At 34.6% G+C, this 25,007-nt stretch overlaps 3 protein-coding genes across 4 annotated transcripts; 1 reads left to right on the top strand and 2 right to left on the bottom strand.

Moving 5' to 3' along the window:
• The first annotated feature begins 1,305 nt into the window (after positions 1-1,305).
• Positions 1,306-4,742, top strand: LOC144957390 (uncharacterized). Its single transcript, XM_078888662.1, has one exon. It carries the CDS (start codon positions 1,427-1,429, stop codon positions 4,598-4,600), a length of 3,174 nt encoding a protein of 1,057 aa, XP_078744788.1. The 5' UTR covers positions 1,306-1,426; the 3' UTR covers positions 4,601-4,742.
• LOC144957400 (copper chaperone for superoxide dismutase-like) lies at positions 3,976-24,919 on the bottom strand. Of its 2 annotated transcripts, XM_078888684.1 has the most exons (8): positions 24,829-24,919; positions 21,811-21,869; positions 21,345-21,417; positions 20,850-20,984; positions 20,038-20,270; positions 19,247-19,401; positions 17,432-17,564; positions 3,976-4,034 (listed from the first exon to the last, which is right to left on the bottom strand). In XM_078888684.1, the coding sequence occupies exons 2-7, from the start codon at positions 21,820-21,822 to the stop codon at positions 17,441-17,443; spliced, it is 732 nt and encodes a 243-aa protein (XP_078744810.1). In that variant the 5' UTR covers positions 21,823-21,869; positions 24,829-24,919; the 3' UTR covers positions 3,976-4,034; positions 17,432-17,440. The 2 variants fall into 2 exon arrangements, with proteins under 2 accessions (XP_078744810.1, XP_078744799.1); XM_078888673.1 differs by lacking the exon at positions 3,976-4,034 and having other exon boundaries at positions 13,293-17,564.
• Positions 22,792-24,070, bottom strand: LOC144980434 (uncharacterized). The gene is made up of 2 exons (XM_078928093.1): positions 24,001-24,070; positions 22,792-23,822 (listed from the first exon to the last, which is right to left on the bottom strand). The coding sequence occupies exons 1-2, from the start codon at positions 24,068-24,070 to the stop codon at positions 22,792-22,794; spliced, it is 1,101 nt and encodes a 366-aa protein (XP_078784219.1).
• Positions 24,920-25,007: the final 88 nt, after the last annotated feature.

The following is a 25,007-nucleotide window of genomic DNA, read 5'->3' on the forward strand; positions in this document are numbered from 1 at the left end:
AATGTTTACAAATCAGATGTACAGAACAGAGAGACTATTTATAAGGGAAAAAAATATCATCTCCCAAAACTAACTACACATTTGACTTTTCCCTCCCAGCCAAGGATTTCGGTCACGGTCAGGACAAAACTAATTAATCTCATTCAAGACAAAGAAGAAAGCAATTGGAAAACAGATACAGGAGAATAGAAGACACAGCAAGTACCTCCCTGCCCACTAATGGGAGGCCGGGAACCCCACCCAGCTCTTAGTATTAGAGGGGAGGCTGAGGAGAGAGAGAGAGAGAGAGAGAGAGAGAGAGAGAGAGAGAGAGAGAGAGAGAGAGAGAGAGAGAGAGAGGGGAGAGAGAGACTCCTTCTTCTTCTCCTCATCCTCCTCCTCCTCCTACTACTAATTTTTCATTTTCATCATCATCATCATCATCATCATCATCATCATCATCATCATCATCATCATCATCTTCATCATCATCATCATCATCATCATCATCATCATTATTATTTATTATTATTATTATTATTATTATTATTATTATTATATTATTATTATTATTATTATTATTATTATTATTATTATTATCATCATCATCATCATTAATATTATATCAATAATAATAATAATAATAATAATAATAATAATAATAATAATAATAATAATATAATAATAATAATAATAATAATAATAATAATAATAATAATAATAATAATAATAATAATAATAAATAATAATAATAATATAAAATAATAATAATAATAATAATAATAATAATAATAATAATAATAATAATAATAATAATAATAATAATAATAATAATAATAATAATAATAATAATAATAATAATAATAATAGGGAAACATGTATCGGTGATGATTACGGAGATTCTGAATATAATATACTCTTATCCTGGACGATTTACTTATAACACGTCGCTCTCATCCAAATAAAATCTGCTTCCACCTGATTCGTAAAATTAAAGGATTTCTTGCCTTGGTTCTATCATTAAAGATTCATTTATTTTATTTCAAGTTCGGCATTTTCGCCATTTATTAGTTTCTATGAACAAGTCCGAATAATCGTTTCCATAATAATATATTTGCTTTATTCTACGAAATTCTTAATAGGCAGAAAAATAATTTTCCGTACGAGCAGTACATATATCCAGCTGAACTGCAATATAAGCATACTCAAAGATGAGGCCAAGTCTGTCGTCAATGTAAATAAAGCTTGTCGTCATGTCATGACTTTAGTCTAGCCCACACGAGTGGAGGAATCGTTCCTTATCCTGCAAACTACAATAACATTAAATGTGGAAAATCTTATTTGTGAAAATGCACAAACTACTTTTTAATGCTTTTCGACAGAATCTGATCGCGCATGTTGTTATAGATTTACCGTTGTTCTTTCAAAGTTAAAGAAGTGGAGAATCATGGAGGTTCACAAGTTACTGTCATTGTACGATTTGCCACTAACTCTGAACCGTTATAACAGTTTTGATTCAAGTATAACTTGTACTACATCTGATGAGAGTGACAGCGAAAGTGACACCGATTTCATTAGCCAAGATGTGGCTCAAGACAAAAGTGCACATGTCAAATGCATCAGAAATACACGAGACGCAAGTTGGTCAATCTATCCGAGGTCCAAGCAAACAGATAAATTGGCGCTCATATTGTCCGATTATTGTAACTGCAATGGGATATATGTATATGTAGATTCAAAAGGCAACATAAAGTATTCTGCAAAAACTAGTATACTTTTTAACATAACCACAACCTACAATGAAGTGCACATATGCGGCAGAGATAAAGCGGTTGACAAACATATACTTTATTTATGGACGAGCAAAGGAAAAATAATTCGAATCAGGCATCCTTGTTTTAAACAAAGCAACAAACCAAATAGAAAACAACGAAGACGTGAAAGGTTGATGAAAAGAGCGGATAAACTAGATGCTGAAAACTCTATGAAAAACGAAACCCTTTCAAAAGCTAGTGATAAAGGCAGAAGAGTTGATGGCGATACGCGTAAATACAGAAAAAATAGAAAAATGTCAAGAAAATTGAGTTACTTATTCTCAGATGCTTATATATGTCCTAGGAATTCTAAAAGACAAATTACTTATCTGAAAACTTTAATGGTTGATGTTGTCATATGTGATCCAAAGATAAAGTCTGAATCAACATATAATTCCTCTACGCATGAAATTGAAGAGGAGTGTCCTTTTTCTTATAAATGTGAAGCCACATTTGGAGACTTCTTTACATCCCAACACTTATCTCAACTTGGATTAAATTATCAATTTGAAACTTTACCAAGAACAGAATCTCAAAATATTAATCTCATTGTCCCTGATGTTGATATAAAGCATAATGATTCACTTACAAAGGTGTGTATTGATGTTTCGTGCGGAATAGAAGAGAGAGTAAAAGAAAGTGAAGAAAGGGAGGCCCCTACAACAATAGAACCTGAGAGAAAACAAATTGCTGAATCTGAGGAAATCTGCAAGAAAAAGAATGTCGTTCTCAGTAAACAAGATTGTGTGACTTTGTCTCACACATCTTTAAGGCCTGATACTCTTCTTACAGAGTTCAAAGAAAAATACCAGGAAGCACAATGTAAGAATAGGCGATTCATACTTAGTATAAGTCATCTAGCAAACCATCACCTATTAAGGCAGCAAATATTACCAACTGAGGTCATCACTCAGTCAAATATCAGCATGTACATGGTTTTCGTTTTTGTTGCCGCGACACATACCGACAAGGACAAATATAGAGTGTGGACCAATTCAAACCTACCGTTAGTAAAACCTTCAGAAATGTTTCAAGAATTAATTATTAAAGAATTAACATCCATCCACGAACTAATTCACAAAGCTATGATAGCTCTGGACAACCCTAGTGTGATACATTTTATAGAAAATTCAAGAAAATTAAAGAATAGACCAATAACTTGTCTTCCTACGTGTAGTTTCAATTTACTATGGTCAGCAAGACTGAAAATGAAATTAAAAGAATCTCCACTTTCTGATTCAAACATACATGTTTTGAAAGAAGATAATTTCACTAAGAAAAATCATAAGATTCATAAGGGTCCAACGACATCATCTATATGTGGCATTTGTTTGCAAGAACTGAAGACAGACTATTCTTTCCCAGTTGCACTTACAATGTGCAGCCACTGGTTTTGTGAGGAGTGCTGGAAATTGAAATTGTATGATCAGCTCAAGAGACATGATCATGAGAGGATACTTTGCATTGAGCGAGGTTGTGATACAGTAGTTGATCGCACAACTTTCTTGTCAATATTGGACATAAAATTGGTTTTAAAATTTTACAAATATGGTCATTTGAAAAAAATGCTTCAGGAGGAATCTGGTAGAATGTTGTGTCCAAACATTTCATGTGATAAGCCAATATTCTCTCAAAACCTTACATCCATCCTTAAATCGAATAAACCAGATCCATTCATGCCGGTCAGATGTTCCTGTCACTGGCAGTATTGTTATAAATGTCTTGAAAGTCCACATTGGCCAGTAAGTTGTGACATTTCCAATATTTATAACAAGTGCCTCGAGGCTCAAAGCCTTGATACATTTAATCGAATTTTGAAAGATGAAGAGTTACCAGACATGATGCTCAGAGGGAAATCATGTCCACAATGCGGGACTTTTATTCAAGAGAAAAACAATCAATTAAAGATTGAAGAATGTACATGTGGTTGTTTATTCTGTTGGCCTTGTGGAAAACAAATTGAAAATAAAATGAAAAATGTCCATTTACTTTGTCAAGAAAGATTTGAGTTCAGTAACACAGCACTTAAGGCCAAAATGATAAAACGTACTTCTACAAGCGAGCCTGAACTCCAAATTAGTCGATGGTTCAAGGTTGCTTTAAATCATAGACAAATGAGACATCCTCAAGTTGTCAGTACCTTATACACCATGGCTGATCAAATCGCTTCAATGGCTTATGAAGTATCAGAATCTGGTAAATACATAGGCGATGTGAAAATGGCATCTTCAGGATGGAAATCTAGTTTGAGGACATGGAATGAAAGGATGTGCAAAAGATTACAGACAGCAAAACAATTGAGAATCAATAATAAGGATCATGTAAAAAATGCAGAAACAAATCTTAGTCCTGGTGACCAGCTGTTGATGTTTCAAAATGATTCTGTGGAAATTGGCAGAACGGGTGAAGACACTGACAATGATCATGATTCAGTAAAGTCTTTGGACACAGATTCAACATATGAGTTCCCTGTTGTAGGGAAACAACAAGTCAAAAAGGAAACTCGTCAAATGATTTTCAAAGCTATATCAAATATTGTTCAAATCAAATTGGAGGTTCATCATATAATTGAGCACACGGCTGTGATGCTTGAGTTTGAGCATTCTTTAAATAATTTTGGAAATAATGGAAAGATTATCCGTTGTTTGGAAAGAGCTGAAGATTTGTGTGAAGCATTAGGACTGTTATTAGTTTACCATCATAAAGAAAATATATCTCGTGTAATACAAAGTTTCCTTCGTTTACGTCTTCAAGTTACTAACATGTTAGGAACATTGTGCTGCATTCTTAAAAACATGAATTCTTAAATTCAATAATTCAGGACAGTTTTATAAATAACATTTTATCATCTCCCAAAGATAAATTTTTATACTAAATCATTTGGTATCAACTTTTTATACAAACAATACATTTAGTAAATTGATGCTATGAACACAAATTGAGGCAGAAGGTCACATTTTAGTCTTTAAGAAACATATTTAGACAAATCATTTTTTTAAATTGCTTTAACATTTATACTGTTGCAACGGATATCATTTGAAATTATTGTCTGCCAAAGCACATGATCATTTGATTCACAATCGGATGGACCAATGCGTGACATTGATCAAAATTGTTCTATTGATGATCGTTTGTTTACATGACTTTCAACTACAAACAACAAAGTGCAATGTTTAGGTTGATGAATAATATTTAAATTTCCTAGTGTTGCTATTAAATGAAAAAGATGTGCAATCAAGCTGAGCAAATTATATAATGTACAATGATAATTATCATCATAATCATCATCATCATCATCATCATCATCATCATCACAGTCAACATTATCGTTACACCCGAAACTTGGAATGCCATCTAATATGATCAGCAGCTGTCCAGTTCATTGGAATGTTTTCAGAAAATCATCCTACTATCTAAAAGAAAATCAGCATGAACCTAGGTTATAAGTTAGTGTTGATATGTCATTATGTGCATGGCAATACCAGTAAGTCTATCGCCTATAGTGGGTTACCTTCAATTGACTTTGACTTGATAAGATTTTCAACTCAAAAAGTAACAAAATTATTAGTAGCATTTAAAATATAAGGAAGTGATATGACAATAGTGATGCGGTTGATTGTTTGATTTTAGCAGCTAGGCTGTCTTTGTTGGGTGATGTTTATTGATACAATGCTTTATTGTTGAGGATGACCAATTGCATTGCATGTAGATGACCAATTTTAATAGATTTGACAATGACACCCACAGGCCTTGTTTATAATAAGCCAGATAAATTCATCCCCATCATCATTATCATAATTATTATTATTATTATTATTATTATTATTATTATTATTATTATTATTATTATTATTATTATTATTATTATTATTATTATTATTATTATTATTATTATTATTATTATTATTATTATTATTATTATTAATATTATTGCAGTTATTGTTTTGTTAAAAATATGAAAAAGTTAAATTCCCTTTATTCATCCAAAGTAAAAATTTGTCTTCTGAGGCTCTTTCTCAGGGGGGAAAAAAACCCTGAGAATACCCATAATCAGTTGCAATAGAGTTGAATCTGCGTAAAGTCAACACTCTTAAAGTCACCTTCTGCTTAATGTCAAACCCTCTTGTTGGTCCACAATTTTTTGTTTTATACCTAAGTATGTTCCATTGATAATGGATAAAAGTCAACCTGCTTAAAGTCGGCCAGTCTCTCCTGTCCGGTGGTGTTGACTTTATCATGATTCCAATGTGGTTTTTAGACAGTGCATGGAGATTAAGACACTCTTATAGAGTTAAACAGACCCTATATGATTTATATAAGGGGATAATCAGGGTTGTTAAGAACTCAAGAATGCCTGAATTCATAGCGTTTATGACGATAAAGATCAAGACTGGTGGAGAAAAATAAATAAAGAAAGATATTCTCAAAGCAGACAATATAGTTATCAAAATATATATTCATCTTGATTGCTTTTCTGTAACCTCCACTGGCTTAATATTTTACTTATCTGTACCATTTAATACATGGTCTTGCTCAAATAGACGCATCAAACTTTTTCACTTGTTTTCCCACAACAAGAAAAAATTTTTTAAAAAATTATGCCCTTCCCGCCACAACATTATAACACATCGTCGCCTAGGCATTCCACGAAGGAATATAGATAATTCATCAAACAAGATGTCTGATGTCAACAGGAATCACCCATTTTGTCCAAGTGAGCAAACTGAGGGTTAATAATCTTGCTCAAGGAAAAAAACGAAAGTGCCTGAAGCGGGACTCGAACCCGGGACCTTCCGGGTCACAGTGCATGCCTTAACGACTCCCCCCCCCCCCCCCCCCCGCCCCCACAACAAGACTTGTTTTTAAAAATTATTATACAGTTATATGTCAAATACATATTTTTTTAAAATCCCATATTCGTTGAAATTGAATTGCTCATATTTGGAGTAGCACAAGGTGTGAGGGGGTAAAAAGTGTATTCTTTTGAATGTCTTAATATTATTCAGCAAAAGTTACAAGGTTTAAGATTTTGTTTTTGGATGTAATCTTAAGTATTATAGTTGCCATTTACTGTTAACATTAATTGGCAACAGTTAATTTGTTATACTTTAATTTGTTATACATAATACTTGTTACTGCTTGTAAAGGAATTACCTCCAACAGGCTTTCACCACCTGTTATAATGAAAATTATTCATATTCAATAATGCTGCCGAAAGCTAAAAAGTCTATTGAGAACAATATGAAGATTCGTGAAACATTTATAAATAGCATCAGAATAGTTTAATTGACTTTTTGGGTTTCTCCTTTATCAAAATAAATGCCTTTATATAACCTTGAGTATTGCTGCCGACCAAAAGGGAGGCAATTTTAGGAAGATTACCCTAGCGCATCAAACTGGCATTCTTTTTTATTGCCCATACAATCTAGCCACCTACAATGTACAAAAAGAATTATAGCAAAATTTTACAGCAGATCATCCAAAATCAGACATTTTGTCTAAATACCAATGCAAAGAATTATTACAAAAGGAATCATAAAAGACGTGACATTTTATTGGGAAAAGTACAAAACAGTGGATATCACTGATGAGACCAAGACACATGTAGTCTACCCAGATAAGTACTTGTCTATACCTCTACAAGGGTACATCAACTCATGTCCCATGTGGAATGTGGAAGGGGTATCCAACACAATTCCACTAGCGTAGTCAGAAATCTGGTTTCATTGCAAGAAACAACACATGGTATGCACTGGAGTGACTGGAAATGAATGTCAAGCTGAGGACAAGACGGTCGCCATTCTGTTCTGCCAATTTTCAAAAATGCAGTCAGAATTGATCCTTAAACTTATATCCCCAGTATAGATACTCATCTTAATCTCATATTATCAATACCAACATTCCCCATATGATTCATCTGATATGCTCTCCATTAAGCCAGTTTCCTGCAGAATCCAATACGTTTTGGGCTGGCAAGTGCTGGTTCTTTCTGTACTATTCTATTCCATTTCCTATTTCAATTTCACCCAGTACACATTCCTGCACACTTCATTACACACTAAATAAGCAAGTATAGGTTCTGCCTTCAATATCCTACTATGTCTAGCTGTTTTCATACTTTCATACCACATTTTTTTCCTTCCCCAACACTGAAATACATAATCACTTTCACACCATTTTAAAAAATTCCCCAACACCGAACTACATCATCTTGACATCTTGTCAACGAAATAAACATAGCAATCTATTATGTCATCATTATTTTTTGTTCTCACATTAAAAAACAATATAGTAAAATCATTTCTTTTGATAAAGGGGAAACCAAAAACGTCAACTATCGTTTGTCACATGCTATCTAAGGAAGCTTCTAATATCTTCATATTTGTTTTCCTATGGTATGATGATGATATACATATTATGTATTTATTGTCTTCATTGTGCGATATGCATCAAATATTTTTTTCTTAATGTCCCTATGAAATTTCCATCAATTCTTTCAACTTTTCTGATATCTAGTTAAGACCGAAAAAAAAACCCGCAGTTAATAAAAACAATGACTATTTTAAGGCCAAGAATCAAGTTGTTTTTGTTTGTTTGTTGCTTTAGGTCTCTTCCAACACAATTGAGGTTATATGAGAGACCGCTGAAACAAAAAAAACAAGCAATCTAACAAAAATAGTACAAATGTAAATCAAAATCATAACCTAAAGATATCATAAGCTAAATTATAAATAACCAAGAACAAACAGGCAGAAGATTTACAGAAAAAAAAATATCCCCTGTCAAAAATACAATCACAAACCAAAGAAGCAGGATAGGCTAGTAAAGAGAAGAAGAAACTTCATCACTATCGGATCGTACACCCATGCGAACATCATTGGTATATGATTCAAGAGTGATGCTCCCATCCAACCACCCGCAATCAAGTTGTTAGCTGAGTTGTAAAATACATAAGGGAAAAAATCTTACTAGAGAACTGCCAAGGAAATTTATAATTTTGCTAGGACAAGATCTACAATGAACCAAATTCAAAAATGAAATACAAATCTAATTGTGTAAGTATTCTTTACTTATGTTTCAATGTGAGGTGCAATCTCTAATTTTAAAAAATTGCAATGAATCATATCAAACTTATTCTTTATATTAAATATGAAATCAAAATGTTCTTCATTTATTATATTATACTTTATGCTTGAAATGTACTTTTGATACGTTTTACGGTGCAATTTGAATTACTAATTATACTGCCTTATTTTGATTAATATAAACACCCTCTGATACTAATATGCATTTACCTTTCCTCTCCTTTTTTTTCTTTTAACTATACTGAAGTTGAAGTTTATGACATAACGTCAGTTTTTTGTTGGTTGGTTGGTACACTTGTTAATGAATAATTGTGATTTTACATTCGGAAACACAAGCAAATGAGCTTGAACTTGAGTTTTTATATGGTGCAATATCCACTGAACATGCTCAAAGCGCTTTGCACATGATCCTAAGCCAACAGAAACACAATGCAATTAAGACCAGACCCCTGTAAGGCGCTATTTAACGTTCTTTTTTCAACAGGGACTGTTACCAACCAGATTCCCATTTTACACGGTATGGTGAGAAAATGTGAGAGACAGGGTGAGAAGCTGGGTGCTTCCATAAGTCAGAACATATATTTTTTGTGAAATATATCTATAATATAATTCTATTTTTTTATATCATTGTTGTTTATTTCTACATCAACAAAGCCTGATCTCATAATCAAATTGAATCTGAATCTCACTCCTTAATTGTGTATTATTCATATTCCATTTCTTTAAAGTCTATGGATTATTTCAGGGACCATTAGAAAAGCGCCTTTTATCAGAGGCACTCCGAAATGTATCTAATTTTTTACTAGTACTGCTATTACTGCTACTATAACTACTACCACCACCACTACCACTACTACTGCTACTACTACTACTGAACTACTACTGCTGCTGCTACCATTACTACCACTACTACTACTACTACTACTACTACTACTACTACTACTACTACTACTACTACTACCACTGCTACTACTATTGATTCTATTACTACTGAACTGCTATTGCTACTATTCCTACTACTGCTACCACCACCACTACTACTACGACTAGTACTGCTACTACTACTACTACTACTACTACTACTACTGCTACTACTACTACTACTACTACTACTACTACTACTACTACTACTACTACTACTACTACTACTACTACTACTACTACTACTACTACTACTACTACTACTACTACAACCACTACATTTCTCTTGAATATCAAATTGAAGAAGGATTTTACTCTAGTCTTATCATTTATATTATACCATATTTCCAATGTAGTGTAACATACTTGTTATACCAGTATTAAATTGACTCTATGAAATGTTATAAATAATCAGAAATAAAACTTTGGAAATCTTAATGCCCACTGTCTTTTATTCTATTCTCAATCTCCCTTTCATCTACCAATGGACTTTGCCTGTTGTAAAAAATATCTACACATATATTTTTTCAAAGTCGCAAGAGAATGTTTTAATGAATCCCTCTGAGTATTGAGATTTATTTTTGAGTTAAAAGCACCACTGTGGGTTTTTGTAAGAACAGCAATTCCATAAGTAAAGACAAGGTGACTTGCTCAAGGCCACACAGATGGGCAAATATGACTCCAACTTGCGTCCTTTTGATGTAATTCAATTTGATGCCAAATCATGTCATCGACCAAAGTACTTAATTTTCACCAATTTTATTCTAAAATCTGAATCGAAAAAAAAAAAAAACAGAAGTTGACCAAATATAACTTGAATTTTTAAAAAACAAAACATCTGTATTTATATATTTTTCCATTAATATTTTAAAAAGTGACAGCTCTGCAAAGTCACCCCTTCTCACAAGGAGTACCAGAGAAGAAAACAGGCTGATTGTTTTTGTTTTTAAGGTTTTACGGTGCTTGTGACAAATTTAGGATATTTCAGCACCAGTAAAAAATAAGAAAATGGAATAGTCAAAAGATTATAGATTTATCCAATTAAAGCAGCCAAGAAAAAATAAGACATAGGGGAATGTTACAAATAGAGAACAGAGGCAGATTCCAAGAGAATACTGTCATTCTACTTAGTTTGAGATCACCTAAAAGTCTCATCCAGACACAAGCACAGGATAACACTAAAAGGAACATACCATGCGTACATTACAACATTCAAAATAACATATATAACAATACATAACAAAGAGATGATTACAAGGAAAAAATATATCATCTCCCAAAACTATAATAAGACATTTTACTGTTTCCCACACAGTCAAGGACGCCGACCAATGCTTGGACAAAACCAAGTAATCCCATTCTAAGACAATGACAGAAAGTAACTCGGAAAACAAAATAAGGGGATAGAAGATACAGCGCGATATCCTACCCACCATGGGAGGTCAAAGACCCCATACAGAAAACTGAGAGACACCAGTAATACATTTACCATATCAGTAGGTTTCAAACAAACAACGGCCAGTGACTACAATTGAAAGACATGTTGTACAACAGAATCATTGCTCAGTATTACCACAATTAATAACTACCTTTCCCCAACACTGTCAATTTGTTTTGATAAAGTTACGACTCATTAATATGTTGAAAAAAAGAGTTGGTCCTTCAGAGCCATAGGGCCCATGGAGCAGGAGTTTATCCCAGTTTCTAAAGCGTGAAATGGACAATAGCAATTTATTACTACTCTTTGGATAGGATGCGTCTATCGCAACATTAACATGCTAAGTAGAAAGAAAATAAACATAAAAGCCTTCATTATAAATAATGGAGGTCCAGATAATTCATTTAGTAGAGCACTCACTTCACAGTCAAAAGGACCAAGATCAATCCCGGATGCAGTCGAGATTTTTTTTCTGACTCCCCTGTCCACCCAGCAGTGATTGGGTAGCTGGGTCTGTTAGATCTGGTGGAAAGTACTTTGTGATAGAATATCATCCTATCCAAAGGATAGCAAGCAATTGTTATTGTCTGTTTCACGCTATTGAAACTGAATCAAACTCCATGGGCCTAATGCTGGCCCCCCAGGAAAATGCGACTGATGCGGCCGCACTGCGGCCGCATAATTTGCCACTTACCGCAATGCGGCCGCATTATTCACCTTTTACCGCATAATTATGCAAAATATGGTTTTTTGCGTGAATTTATGACCATTGTGTGAAGAAAAATGAAACCGAAAAAGTCTGACGATATTCCCAAATATGTGACAGTGACTTCCCTTTAACATTAACTCTTCCTTACCAGCTATTTTTAGAATTTCCCCCGAAATTTCACACCCACCCAGCACAAAATAGACTTTTCTTGCTCAAACAAGAAAGTTACATGTGAGCTCTACAACACAGTGATTAGCATTTATAGCTGTAACCAAAGCATTTCTTTAAATTTTGTGATGTTCAAAAGAAATCATTTGAGGAAATTGTCGGTGGCATCGTAACGACCGTGACGATTTTCATATGGGTGGTAAGGAGAGGGTTAAAGGGAGGCTGTTCCAATACGATTCAATAGTCTGATGTCACGCCGCCCGGCAACGGCGGCCATCCTGGTTCTAAACAAAGAAAATCATTACTTTTTATTTTTCATGCTGGCTAGAACTTTTTATATGCCTTGTGATCTGAATGTGTAAAAGTCAAAACATGATCAAATTTATGTGTCTTTTTTTCCTCTGGATACCCTTTATGCTCGCTGGAGAAATATTTCATACGGGCGTCCGCCATTGTTCCGATAGTTTAGAGCCAGTGTTACTAAGTTACCATCGTATTCCAAGTGTACGATTTGATTTGTCTTCTTGAGATCTAACCAAAACCAAGCGCCAAGCGATCACTGCCTTTCTCTCGCTAACCGGCTAACGTGCGGGTTACGATCTGGATTCCAGTTTGATTCCTTTTAATAAAAGTTTTATCAATAATCAATACAAGACAACTCAACCAGAATGGATGCCTTCGTACGGTACATCGCAATGGGGCAGCGCCGAGTGCCAAAGCAAAATCAGCAACAAAGACATCAGTTACCGACCATCACAAAATCAGCAACAAAGACATCAGTTACCGACCATCACAAACAGTTTAAAAATGAAACATTTGTTAGTGCTGGTAAACTGTTTTGTAAGTCTTGCAACTTAGTGCTGGACCATATGAGAAAGTCTACAATTGACAATCACCTCAGCTCAGACTGTACCCGAGGAGGAGATCAAGAGGTACACCCGGCAGATTGGGCCCCTCGCGGTGAAGAACTCCACCTCTTTTGTTGACGTGCCACATTTTTGGCAGTCCATTTCTGATGAAGTGCCCCACTTTGGCTGCTTGTGCCAAGTGGTACATATACACCACGATCAACAGCGCTGATGCTGAGCGCAGCTTTTCTGTTTACAATCTGATATTGTCAGACAACGTCTCTGCGACATCTAGCTTTTCTGTGCTACAACAAAAAATTAAGTTTTGAATTTGCGTTGTTGTTCTTTAATTTTGAATTGGTTAAATGTAAATAAAGCAATGGAAAAATTTAGACAGCGATTTATTAATTTTTTCTTGTTTTGCATAATTTGTAATTTCCCTTGCATTATTTGCCTTTTCCCCCCGCATAAATTGCAATTTCCCCCCCGCATAATTTGGGATATTTTTTTGCATATTTCCGGGGGGCCAGCTAATGGCTCTGAAGACTACTACTACTATAAATTACACCATACTATTGGTGGTTTGAATTACAAGACATAAATAAACAAGTTGAAATTCTTTCAATTTCCATTTGTAACTACATGAATATTATTTTTTTCTTCTAAACATTTTTGTGCATTTAAGCTTGCATATTGAAGGAAACTTTTGATATTATTCCCAATATCATGATTATGATTATTTCATTAAAATTACCAAAATAAAAACAGATATCATTATTTATTGATTAACTAAAGTCAAGGGTACAAGTCTGCATGAAACACTTTGGCTGTCAATAGTTGAGAGGTTTTGTTTCATACATTCTTATCATATCACAGACATTTACAAAGTCTAATGTAACAGCTTCAAAAAATAACAAAATACTTTTTTTAATGTTTAAATTCTGACGATAAAACATCACAAATAATACATATAGACAGGAGGAAAGCTCTAAGCACGTCTAGTCAAGAAGGAAGATGGCGAATTTTTACCTATCTGGATTAAACATAAAGTATTACCGTCTTTCCTATTTGCTGAAGAAGGGTTTTGGGCCTGAAATGCGTCACATTTGTTTTTTTGTTCCTTTTTGAAGCTGTTACATTTATTTGTGTATATAACTTTTTACAGTCCACAGCTTCAATAAACTTAGTAATCACTTTGATCTGACTCAAATTGCAGATGAACAAAATAACTAAAATTACACTTCTTGAACAGCCTTAACTTCGAAATTTGAAAAACAAAAACACCTTGGAGCAGTCCCTTTTACAATTATCTTGGTAGGTTTGTGATAGCTATTTATAAACCAATAAATACACTGGTCTCCATTTATAAACACTCTGGCTACAAGAACAATCCAGCTATAAGCACACGAGACCCAAAACAGAATTTTTACCAAACAAATTTATCCCTCTATAAGCATGCTCACCAAAAAGGACTCCATTTATAAGCGCACTCAAGTTTCTAACCATTGCTTAAACATGATAAAAGTATTAGAACACGATTAAATTAATATAAAGAAAAATACCATTTTTTAGATACAAAAGATTGATATGGTTAACACTATTAACAGAAACCACCAAAAGGCTCTATGAGTTACATACGGTTCACGACTTAGTCACCACTGTTCCTAACATTACTTCCCTTGCACAAAATAATTAACACCAGCAATGCATGTCCGCCATCATAAAATCTTAAAGTGATATTAATAGGCAGGCTCAGTAGCTCATTGAAACAGGGCAGGAAGGGGAGGCGGTGTTTGGCACACTGTCCATTTGTGGTGACACTGGCACAGTGCTGGAAGAGAGGTAAGGGAAGGGAGAGCTCAGACTGTCACCAGATGAGGTCATAATTAATTGTTGATAAAGACAGTCATTTCATGACCATAGTTTGTACAATAGGAGGACTGAAGACAAGGGTCGCACCTGTACTCTTTGTCTATGACTATCTTGATTTTACACATGCATCTATTGACAAGTTTATTTATCCTGCATACCTGCACTCTTCACCAACAATCTCAGATATCAAACAAGCAATTAAAACCATCAGACTTCATCTTCAACTTAAGGCCGAGAACAGACTCTGGACCAGTTCACAGAAAAAGAAGATGACATAAACAAGAACATCCACTCTAAAGTCAAACAAGCAACAATCACAAGCTTCTTTACCCATTGTAAGTCCCACACCTACAGCATAATGCAGTCGCATATTGTGGCAGGAAAGAAAGGATTTATTTAACCTAACAAAAATTAATCAAAAAGAGAATAAAAAGCTAGAAATGACTTCTTAATGGACCAATGACAGTTCCAAGTCTGCAACCTGGTGCGTACCATCATGTATACATTTGGGACCTAAGAGGAAAGAGTTGTTGTTACTGTAATAATGAACAATGATCATAGACTTTGAAAAACCGATCTACCTATAATCACAATCTGGCTATAAGCATGCTCTGCTTGATTCCTGACGCTTATAAATGAAGACCACTGTAAAGCTAACAGAGTTTATTCTTTTTTTTTTTTTAAAAGACCAAGATAACACATACATCAGTTGCCAATTCCACACCACTTTAAGACAATGGTGAAACCCATTTTCCTCTTTTACTATATGTGTTTCTTTTACCAAATTATTTACAATTAGTTAGTTGAGAGCTTAACTCTTATAGTTCTGATAGGAATATTACAAATTCTAATCCCATTAAAATCATTAGTTAAATATAATAATTAAATATTTACATTGTCATAGCACAGTTGCATGGCTTCACCATGCTTTATGCGCTTTTCCAATGCATGAGTTATCCCCTCGATACACCACATGGAATCAGGTTTCCATTTCTTACAGTACAAGTTGCCTGTTAAGCATCCTTTTTGAAATCACTTCCCAACAATATCCGCCACTGCCAACAGCCATGTGCTTATTCATATATAAAATAACAATGAAAACAACTCGGTTAATTTTTTCAAGACATTACAAGAATAAATTCTTGCAGTTTTATTGACCTAAAAATGGCCTGAAACTAATTTGACGTCTTTTTTAAATGTTTTTGATGATTTAAAAGAATCCATAAAAATAGAAAGTGGTATGTTAGATACAACTACCATCTAACATCAAAATAAAGTATAGTTCAAGATTTTCCAAATCAAACTTTCGTAACATGTATTAAAATTACATAAATAATTAAAATTGATGACAGACAAGTTGATTTTCACATTAGGTTATGTATTTTCTTAACCTCATCACAAACGTTATACATTAGGACGATTCATGAAATCACGAAGAAATTCTTAATTTCTAGAATTCTAGAAATTTTGGAAAAAATAGCATCCTCCTTATTGTTCTGTGTAACAACAGCTCTAAGAATCTATGGAATGGCACAAATTAATACAAATATCATACAAATTAAACAAATAAAATCAGACAATTAGGATAAGTCAACTGAAATGACTGAAAAATGTCTAAAATGATTCAACTCTTTAACAAGGGACATACAGTCAAAAAACACTTTATCACCAACCTTATTGTCAACTTAATAAAGAGCACAGAGTAAATTCACCATAAAGCTATTTATTATAGATCCACTGCCACATTTACCAAGGTTAAAGGTTGTGGAGAATGAGGTTTACTGTATATGAAAAAGTGAAAATGGGTAGAATATTACAGTAACATATTGATTATAAAGAGGACTACCAAATTCTCAACACCATTCAACAAGGTTTCAGGAATGAAGGAAGCTGCGGAAAGCATTTAGTGTCATTGTTCACAATTTTAGCAACTGTTTAAATGTCAAAAGTCAAACTGATTTCATTTTTCTTTATCTCTTTTAAAATAAGTGATACAGTCACAGACGAAGCTGATTGAATAATACAAGAATACAATATTTTTATCATACACTTGTGCCTGATCCCTTATTTTTTACTTTCATGTGACGTAAATGCATTATGAAGCACACTCTTATGGCTTCATCATCATTTTAATGTGTTCAATGTTGTTTGTAAAATAGCAGAAAAAAAGCTCACAGCATTATGGGAATTTAGCAGTCAGTAACACCTGCAGTGATAGTGGTTATTTGTCAGACAATCAGAAGTCTGAGTCCAGGGTTTTTCTTGTAATTTTCTAGCTGCTTTGCCTAGCACTGGAACCGTTTTGTAAACCCTTTAAACATACGATTAGATTTAAAACAATAAGTTAATAGAATCAATTATGTCTAAAAAAATACGCTAAATAAATTTTATTTGAGATAGTTTCTGCATATCATATCAAAGTAAATAATATTCATTGTTATTTCACTTGTTATATAAAAAAAGATATTTACTAGTTTAAAAATAAAAAAAAAGAACCCCTCACCCCCCCCCCCCCCCCCCCCCCCCCCCCCTAAAAAATGCAACAGTATTTGTTAAAGAATAATAATTGAGGTGGCAAAAAATGAATAAAAAATAACCTATCATTATCAGGAGGAAGAAACTGCATCTCTTTTCTTCTTTTCCTCCCAAATGCTGACACCATCACAAGCACAGAAACGCTTGGAATTCTCAAACAATCCTGAGGACCTTGCCACAATACCGCACGCCAACCTGCATTAAACAAAAATATTTATTGTATTTCAACTGATAACAGATTAGGTAGCAGAATTAAAATTAAAGATGAAAAATGTGCGAGACTGGTAGTGTTCCTAGCAGAATTTATTACTGCAATTCCCTACTTTTTGATCTCCCAATGTCAGCTTTGGTGAAAATTTAAAAACTTCAAAACACAGCTGCAAGAATCATAACTAGGACAAACATTAGAGAAAATATTTCCCTTGTTTCGAAACAGTTACATTGGTTACCTATCGAGAAGAGAGTTAAGATCAAGTTGGCCTGTATAACTTTTTAATGTATTTGTGGCTTAGCACCACAATACCTAATGTCGTTGATATCGGAGTACATGCCACATCTGGCTCTCCGCTTCCTCACAACACACCACTTTTGAAAGAAAAATATCTAAAACAAAATTCTCAGAAAGTACATTTTACTTTGTGGCAGTGCGAATTTGGGAATTCTCTCTCTGTCTTTACGAGAAGTGTTCATATTATTGAGTGCTTCAAGTCTAAACTAAAGACAGAATAATTTAGATTAGCTTTTCCTTAATATTTCAAAATCACATTCTTCATCATTGATATCAGCATAACTTAATAGATCATCTACGATTATAACATTTAATTTTCTTAAAATTGCATCATTTTATTTTCTTAAAATTCTCATGTCAACTGTCTTGTGAGCGCCATTGAACAAGTTAGATGGCAATTGACGCTCTATAAATTTTATTTATAATCATTTGTATAATAAATGTAGTTTCTTAAAATCAGAGCACATGAAGAAATCAAATAGCTCAACTATTGTTTTTCATTTCACAATGGGGGCCTGAAACATTCATTTTTGTAATGGTTTATGTCAACCATTTCCTTTTACACCTCATTACCATTGTTTTTCAATTTTGGGTGTCAATCAGCCTCCTTTGTTCTATCAGCCTCCTTTGTTCTATCTTTTGTCGTAAATTTTTTTATTCTACTGGCACAATGGGTTGAACTTCTCACATAGAAATGACTATTTAAAACTCTGCATTGTATGAAATGGTTACCACCCCATAAATTATATACGTGCCCAATAGATCTAATGAAATATTCACTACATACTAAAACCATTTCATAATTGAGCAGAAACTCATTCCCTTATATTAAATGGCATTGAAACTAGTTTTCAAAAATGTATTGCGCCAAAAATAAAAAAGTCAAAATTTAACATTTTAAAAGAATACAAATGAATAAACAAATTAATTTGGAAACAATAAATAACCAAATACCAGCTCCAATTTCAGTATTTTGTCATTGACCTCTAATTTTCTCACTTAGGTGAGTGATTTCTGTTGACATTGTAGTATGATGTTTGATGGGTTATCTGTATTCTATCTAGGAGTACCTAAGCAAAGAATTCACACGGAGGTTGCAAATGTTGTGTTTGAAGCTCAAACAAATATATATAAAAATAGAATAGACGCTTCAATTAAACCAAAAAGACATCATTCGTCAATTTGTTTTGGACAAAATACTTCCAACTCCTGATTTGCTAACATAGACAAATTAACTTCACTTGTGTGGATTAGATCAGTGCGTCTATTCTATTTTTCCATTGTTATTTATTTCATTTGGAAGAGTAAAATGGAGGAATTCTAAATGGTGATAAGTGACCTTAACATTGGTTAAACTAAGCTTATTTACCTGTTACTTTGGTTACGTTTGATTTGCTGCATGTTTCCATCATGTACAACCATTGAGAGCCCAAATAAGTCTGAAACTTTAAGTTGAGACGAAGTACAACGGAACTGGACACTTCTCTCATCATCTGGTTTCAGTTCACTTATAAATCCAATACCCTGAAGATTATATTTTTGAAAATTTACTTTTAATTAGAAATGATAAAATATTTCCAGAGAGATATCATAAATTTTCAGCCAAACCCATGGAGAAGAAGAAGAAGAAGAAGAAGAAGAAGAAGAAGAAGAAGAAGAAGAAGAAGAAGAAGAAGAAGAAGAAGAAGAAGAAGAAACTTAGCCCCCTTGCTCAAGGGAAAAATGAGCTACAAAGAGTTGGGCTTAAACTCTTGTCTCCCACATGAAAGTGAATTGTCTTATCCAATGGCAATCAACATCCAATAAACAACATGAACGCCAGAGGAAAAGAGATGGTACTAGTGGTTGAAATGAAGATAAATAGTGATTATGGGGATGGTGGTAATGGTGATAATAATGATGATGATGATGATGATGATGATGATGATGATGATGATCATGATGATGATGATGATGATGATGATGATGATAATGATAGTGGTGGTGCTGGTGGTGGTGGTGGTGGTGATGATGATGATGATGTGCAGGTAGTAGTGACATTTATGATGATGTGGTGGCTGTTGAACGTTTCTTGAGGTAGACCACTAAATAACTGATAATTCCCTCCTCTGGTTTCCCGAAAATTGGAAATATTAATTACTATTAGAGTAATGAACTTACATCATTTTCTCTATCAACAGTGCTGTAGGGAGGGCCACAGCTGTCACAACCATCAGTTAAGTCGCCGCTTTCGTGAAGAGAAACATACAAATTCTCAGAATCTGGTAATCCATTGAGACTACCCTCAACAACACATGTTTCAGGATCAATCTGATTCATTCGTAAAAGACCACGGACAGGGGAGTTACCAACAGAAATGGCGACTACAGCTGAACCCAAGTTTTTATTCATTGCTGAAATAAAAAAATTAAAAAACAATTAAAAAACAGAAAAGAATTAGTAAGCATGGCCAAGGACTAAAAAGAAACGTGAAGACTAAAATAAAAAAACAAAACATAGTTGACCTTGTTTGATCTTCTGTTATATAATGTCCCTTATTTTTTCTCATTTCTGAACATTATCACACACTTTTGAATTATTTCCACAGTAGTTTTCATCATAATCAACCATTCTTTCTTAGTAAAATGAACAATTTGTATTAAAGTGTATAATACTAAATTAATGACTTAAAAGAAGGAAAGAAGAAACGAAAAAAAAAGAGATAATGAAAGAAATATTGCGACAATGTTATAGGATTTTTACAGTTATAAGTATCATTTTCATATTAATAGCAGCAATTCAATTCTATAAACGCATCTATTGGATGAATCAGAAATTTGACTTTAAGTTGTTGTGATTAACTGTCATCCAGTTGAAATATCGTTGTTTGTGTTTGTCATGAGTAACAATTTCACCTCACAAGACTTGATCTCCTTATGGGAAAGTTTCTAATAACAAAAATATAATTTTCAAAAGGAGCCTGTCCTACTTACATGCAGATCCAAGTCCCATTATGACAGTTTGCATTCCAGTCTTCTTTTCAACAATATCCTTCACGTTCTCAGCTACAACATTTCCTTCAACTACAACGCTTTGTTTGACAGGATCCACATTGACATTTTTGACACCTGCAAGTTCAAAATTAAAATCAATGAGTCAAATAATTTTCATTACTGTTTATACAAGCCAGAATGCTTTGTAGTTGGAGATTATTCATCTGCAGCAGTAAATGGAGAGTAACAAGAAAGGAATCCATTTGCCCTATGCTTTGTTTCCCTTCAAAAGTCTGACTCTTGTTGACAGTTCAATGGATTATCTATATCTCATCAAAGAATGGTTTGGCAACATCTTGAGATGTAATGAAAAAGCTGATTATTTTTTTGTTCCTCTATACCTTTTACAAAGAAAATTAAATTTAGGTCTACTTTGTTCTGTATTTTTTTAAAATTTTCTAATGTTACTTTACAAAAATAATAATATTATTTTACCTTCAATTTCTTGAATAGCTTTCTTGACTTTATTTGCACAACAAGGACTTCTCATATTTACTGCTAGCTCTATCTATAAATTGGAGAAGGGGAGGGAAGGGCATGAGGAAATTACAACATGTAACATACTATTGGGTGACATATAAATTGAATAACAAAATTGAGTTGATCATAGTTTCCAAATGGAACCTTAAGCGTGCACGTACTGACAGAACTCAATGACATGTATTTGTAAGCTCTAAAAGCTGTATTTGTCAAAATAGCGCTGAGTATGACGGCTGAAAAAAAAAAGAAAAGTATGGCGGTGGAAAATAATAGAGGGATAAGAAATTATAACATTTTATCTATTCTAGCAGGTACCATGTATAGCCCACATTTAGAGATGGCAAACCAGAAGAAGCCCTGCCAATATTCCAACACAATTATACCTTCTTTTCACAAATAACAAAGAAACACACCATCTTACCTGTGTATTCATTGTCAGCTACTCTTGATTCAAATAAGTCAATCCAGTCAGTGAAGAATCTGTAAAAAAATTTTTAAAATCTAATAAATTGAGTGAATGGTCCATTTTATTGATTTGCAGAAACTTTGGATGGAATATATCGAAACACACCCAGAGTAGATGCTGAGGTGCAGTTCAGAAAAATATCACCCCACTTATAAAAATGAAACTTATATTAAATAGTATAATATTTATTGGTCATTGCAACTAATTGAAAGTCTGTGATTTAATCTATGCGAAACAACAATCAAATTCCATCCTTTCTGCCAGGTTTTCCTCTTGACAACCCCTTTATCTTTCTTCTGTTCAATTATCATTTTCACATCCTTTAGCACAGAGTCCCAAAATTGCGTGCACTTCAATTAACAAATCACACGCTCCCCTGATTGAAAGATCACATTGTCTAAGTCCATTACTATTACAAATCGTCCATTTCATCATCCAATGAGTAATCATAGTCCCAGAGCCAAACCAGTGGCCTTCGCGTCCTTGTCCTAACCCGTCTCAATCCCCCAACTTTTCCAATTTCATCTTCTGGCTCTGCTCTACATGGATTCACTTCTTCATCGACTCCAGATCACCCGATACTTGTGCTCTCTCCACTTTCCTCAATGCCTTCTTCCTCCAATCTCTGAATTTCACCTTCTCTTTTCTCACCGTCACTTTCCTCCAATCTCAGAACGTCAAACCCCCATTGTGGCCTGGTGATGTTCTCCACATTGTCTTCGCTTTCTGCTTCAACGACACTGTATATCCAACACGTGTTGTGGTATACCATCAACATCAACATTGTTAATCAAATTCACTGCAGTCACAGTACCCTTTTCCCACTTTGATGTACATCTGGCATGAGGCGGTTTCACCCAAACTCTCTCACCAGTCTTGAATCTTCCACTCACTCTTTCACTGCCATTACTAGGAGCTTCATTCTCGGTGGTCTGATTATCTCTCCACTCGTACATAGATTGCATGAAACAGCACAGTCTCCCCATCGACGCCGTGCCTGGGTGTAGAATTATACCAATAAACAGCCTCCATGGGTGAAATGTTTGCCCTTTCTGCCAACATCTTAACTGTTCGATGATGTCTTTCTACAATCCCACTTGGTCGGTAGGCAGCCTTGAATGTTGCCTTCACTCCCCACCTTTCGAGTAACCGGCGCATATAATCTGACCAAAACACAGTCCCATTGTCCATTAGAATTTCTTTCACAGCCCCTCTCTCAAGATACAACTGATTTAATGTTGCAGTAACAAATTCTGCCATTTCACATGTCAGTTTCCTCCAGATGGAAAATCTTCCCAGGACGCAATCAACGATGGACAAGTATGCAATTTGGTGGTAATGAGTCACATCAATCGCCAACCTTTCCCAATCATCAAAAACAATGAGGCTTCCTCTCTCGTGAACGACAGGAGCAGGATCGATTGATTGACATTGTTCACATGCTCTTATTACTTTACAAAAATCAGCTCTTTGAACTTCTGGAAAGACCTTTCTAACAAGGAAAAACGTTCGGTCAACACCCAAGTGATGAACCTCATGCAGGGCCTTCAGGTCAGGAGCAACAGGGGCACATACAAATTGTCCTTCTCCATCTCCATTCTTTCCTAACTCAATCCATTCTTTCTTCACTCTCGTTAATTCATCTGCCTTTTTCCTTATCGACGGCACAAGCTGTATACACACATGAAGGTCAAATTCATCTATTAAACTCTTCAAAACCCCTAAACGTCTTTTGACCTGCAACTCAGCCACTCCCTTTGTCTTCAACCTTTTCTCACTCATCAACACAATCTGCGCCCATCCTTTCACTGTTGCTGAGTCTGTCATTATCGTGACACGTGTCACTCCCCACTTCAGTGCCAGATTGACGCCCTTCATTACTGCCTCCAATTCAGCTACGTTGATGTGTTTGAAATTGTCTGATTGTCGCAACCACGATGCGTCCTCTAACACTTTATCTCCAATTTCTAATAAACAACCCAAGGCAATATTACTTGCATCACACCATACAATTCCAGTCTCTGACCTCAAAACTCGCGATATTCTTCTCACAAGATCATCATCCTTCACTCTTCACAACATATCCTGTAGTATCTCAATTGCTCTTTAGTTGACTCCATCGCTCCATTTCATTCCCCCATCTACTCTCTTGATATAGCTGCATGCCACACGAAGCCACCCAGCAATCGGATAATGGCAGATTAGCTTTCCACATATTGAGAACAGCTCTCTTTTGTCAATACTAATACTATCAGGTATACTCCCTGGTACTTCCTTCCCCCGTGAAAACATTAACCTCCTATCTCCGCTTTTCGATATGCGCAATCCTAGTGCAGCACCACCAATCAATGACTCTGGCGGCTTGGTTATTAGCCCCAATTCTTTCAAGTAAGTAATCAACACATTTGCCACATGCTATTTCGTCTATAAGAATGTCATCAACATATGATATTGTTGCACGTTTCACTTCAGCAGTTTTCCCCAATATTGTCTTTAGAATTTTTGACATTATCCGTGGTGCAGAACTCAAGCCAAACCCCAACCGTGTGAGGCAGTAAATTCGACCCTTGTAGTTTACCAACTGCCTAAATAACAGAAATAGCGTGTGATTTAATCTACGTCTACGCCGCGAAACAACAATCAAAATCCATCCTTTCTGGTGGATTTTCCTCTTGACAACCCCTTTATCTCTCTTCTGTTCAATAATGGTTCCTTTAGCACAGAGTCCCAAGATTGCTTGCACTTCAATTAACAAATCACAAAGCCCATAATGGCTAAAAGATTAAGTAATAAATGAATGAAAGCGAAAGTGCTGTGACTGTGAAACAACGAAAGTCCTCCCCAAATCACATAAGCAGTAGACTGAAGTAAAAGCACAATTAAAGCTACAAAACCAATCGTACTCCTCTACTTTTCTGTCACCTTCAGAACTTTATCATTTTGAGTTTTATAGACCTGTTGTTGGGTACTTACCAGTGAACATTTAAAATTAAAACCCTATTCCCTGGTCCTTAGGAGTTGATGGCACTTTTTCGAAGAAACGGAGCTAAGTTAAAGAACTGTTGTACTGCTATCAATACACAACTTCTGATTCGATAAGGTAGTGTACAGTCCACGCCGGATTCAAGTGCGGCATTTATGATCAATGATCA

This window comes from Berghia stephanieae, chromosome 1 (genome assembly GCF_034508935.2).
Source record: "Berghia stephanieae isolate SIO BIC M18660-M18661 chromosome 1, UCSD_Bste_1.3, whole genome shotgun sequence".
Lineage (NCBI taxonomy): Eukaryota > Metazoa > Mollusca > Gastropoda > Nudibranchia > Aeolidiidae > Berghia > Berghia stephanieae.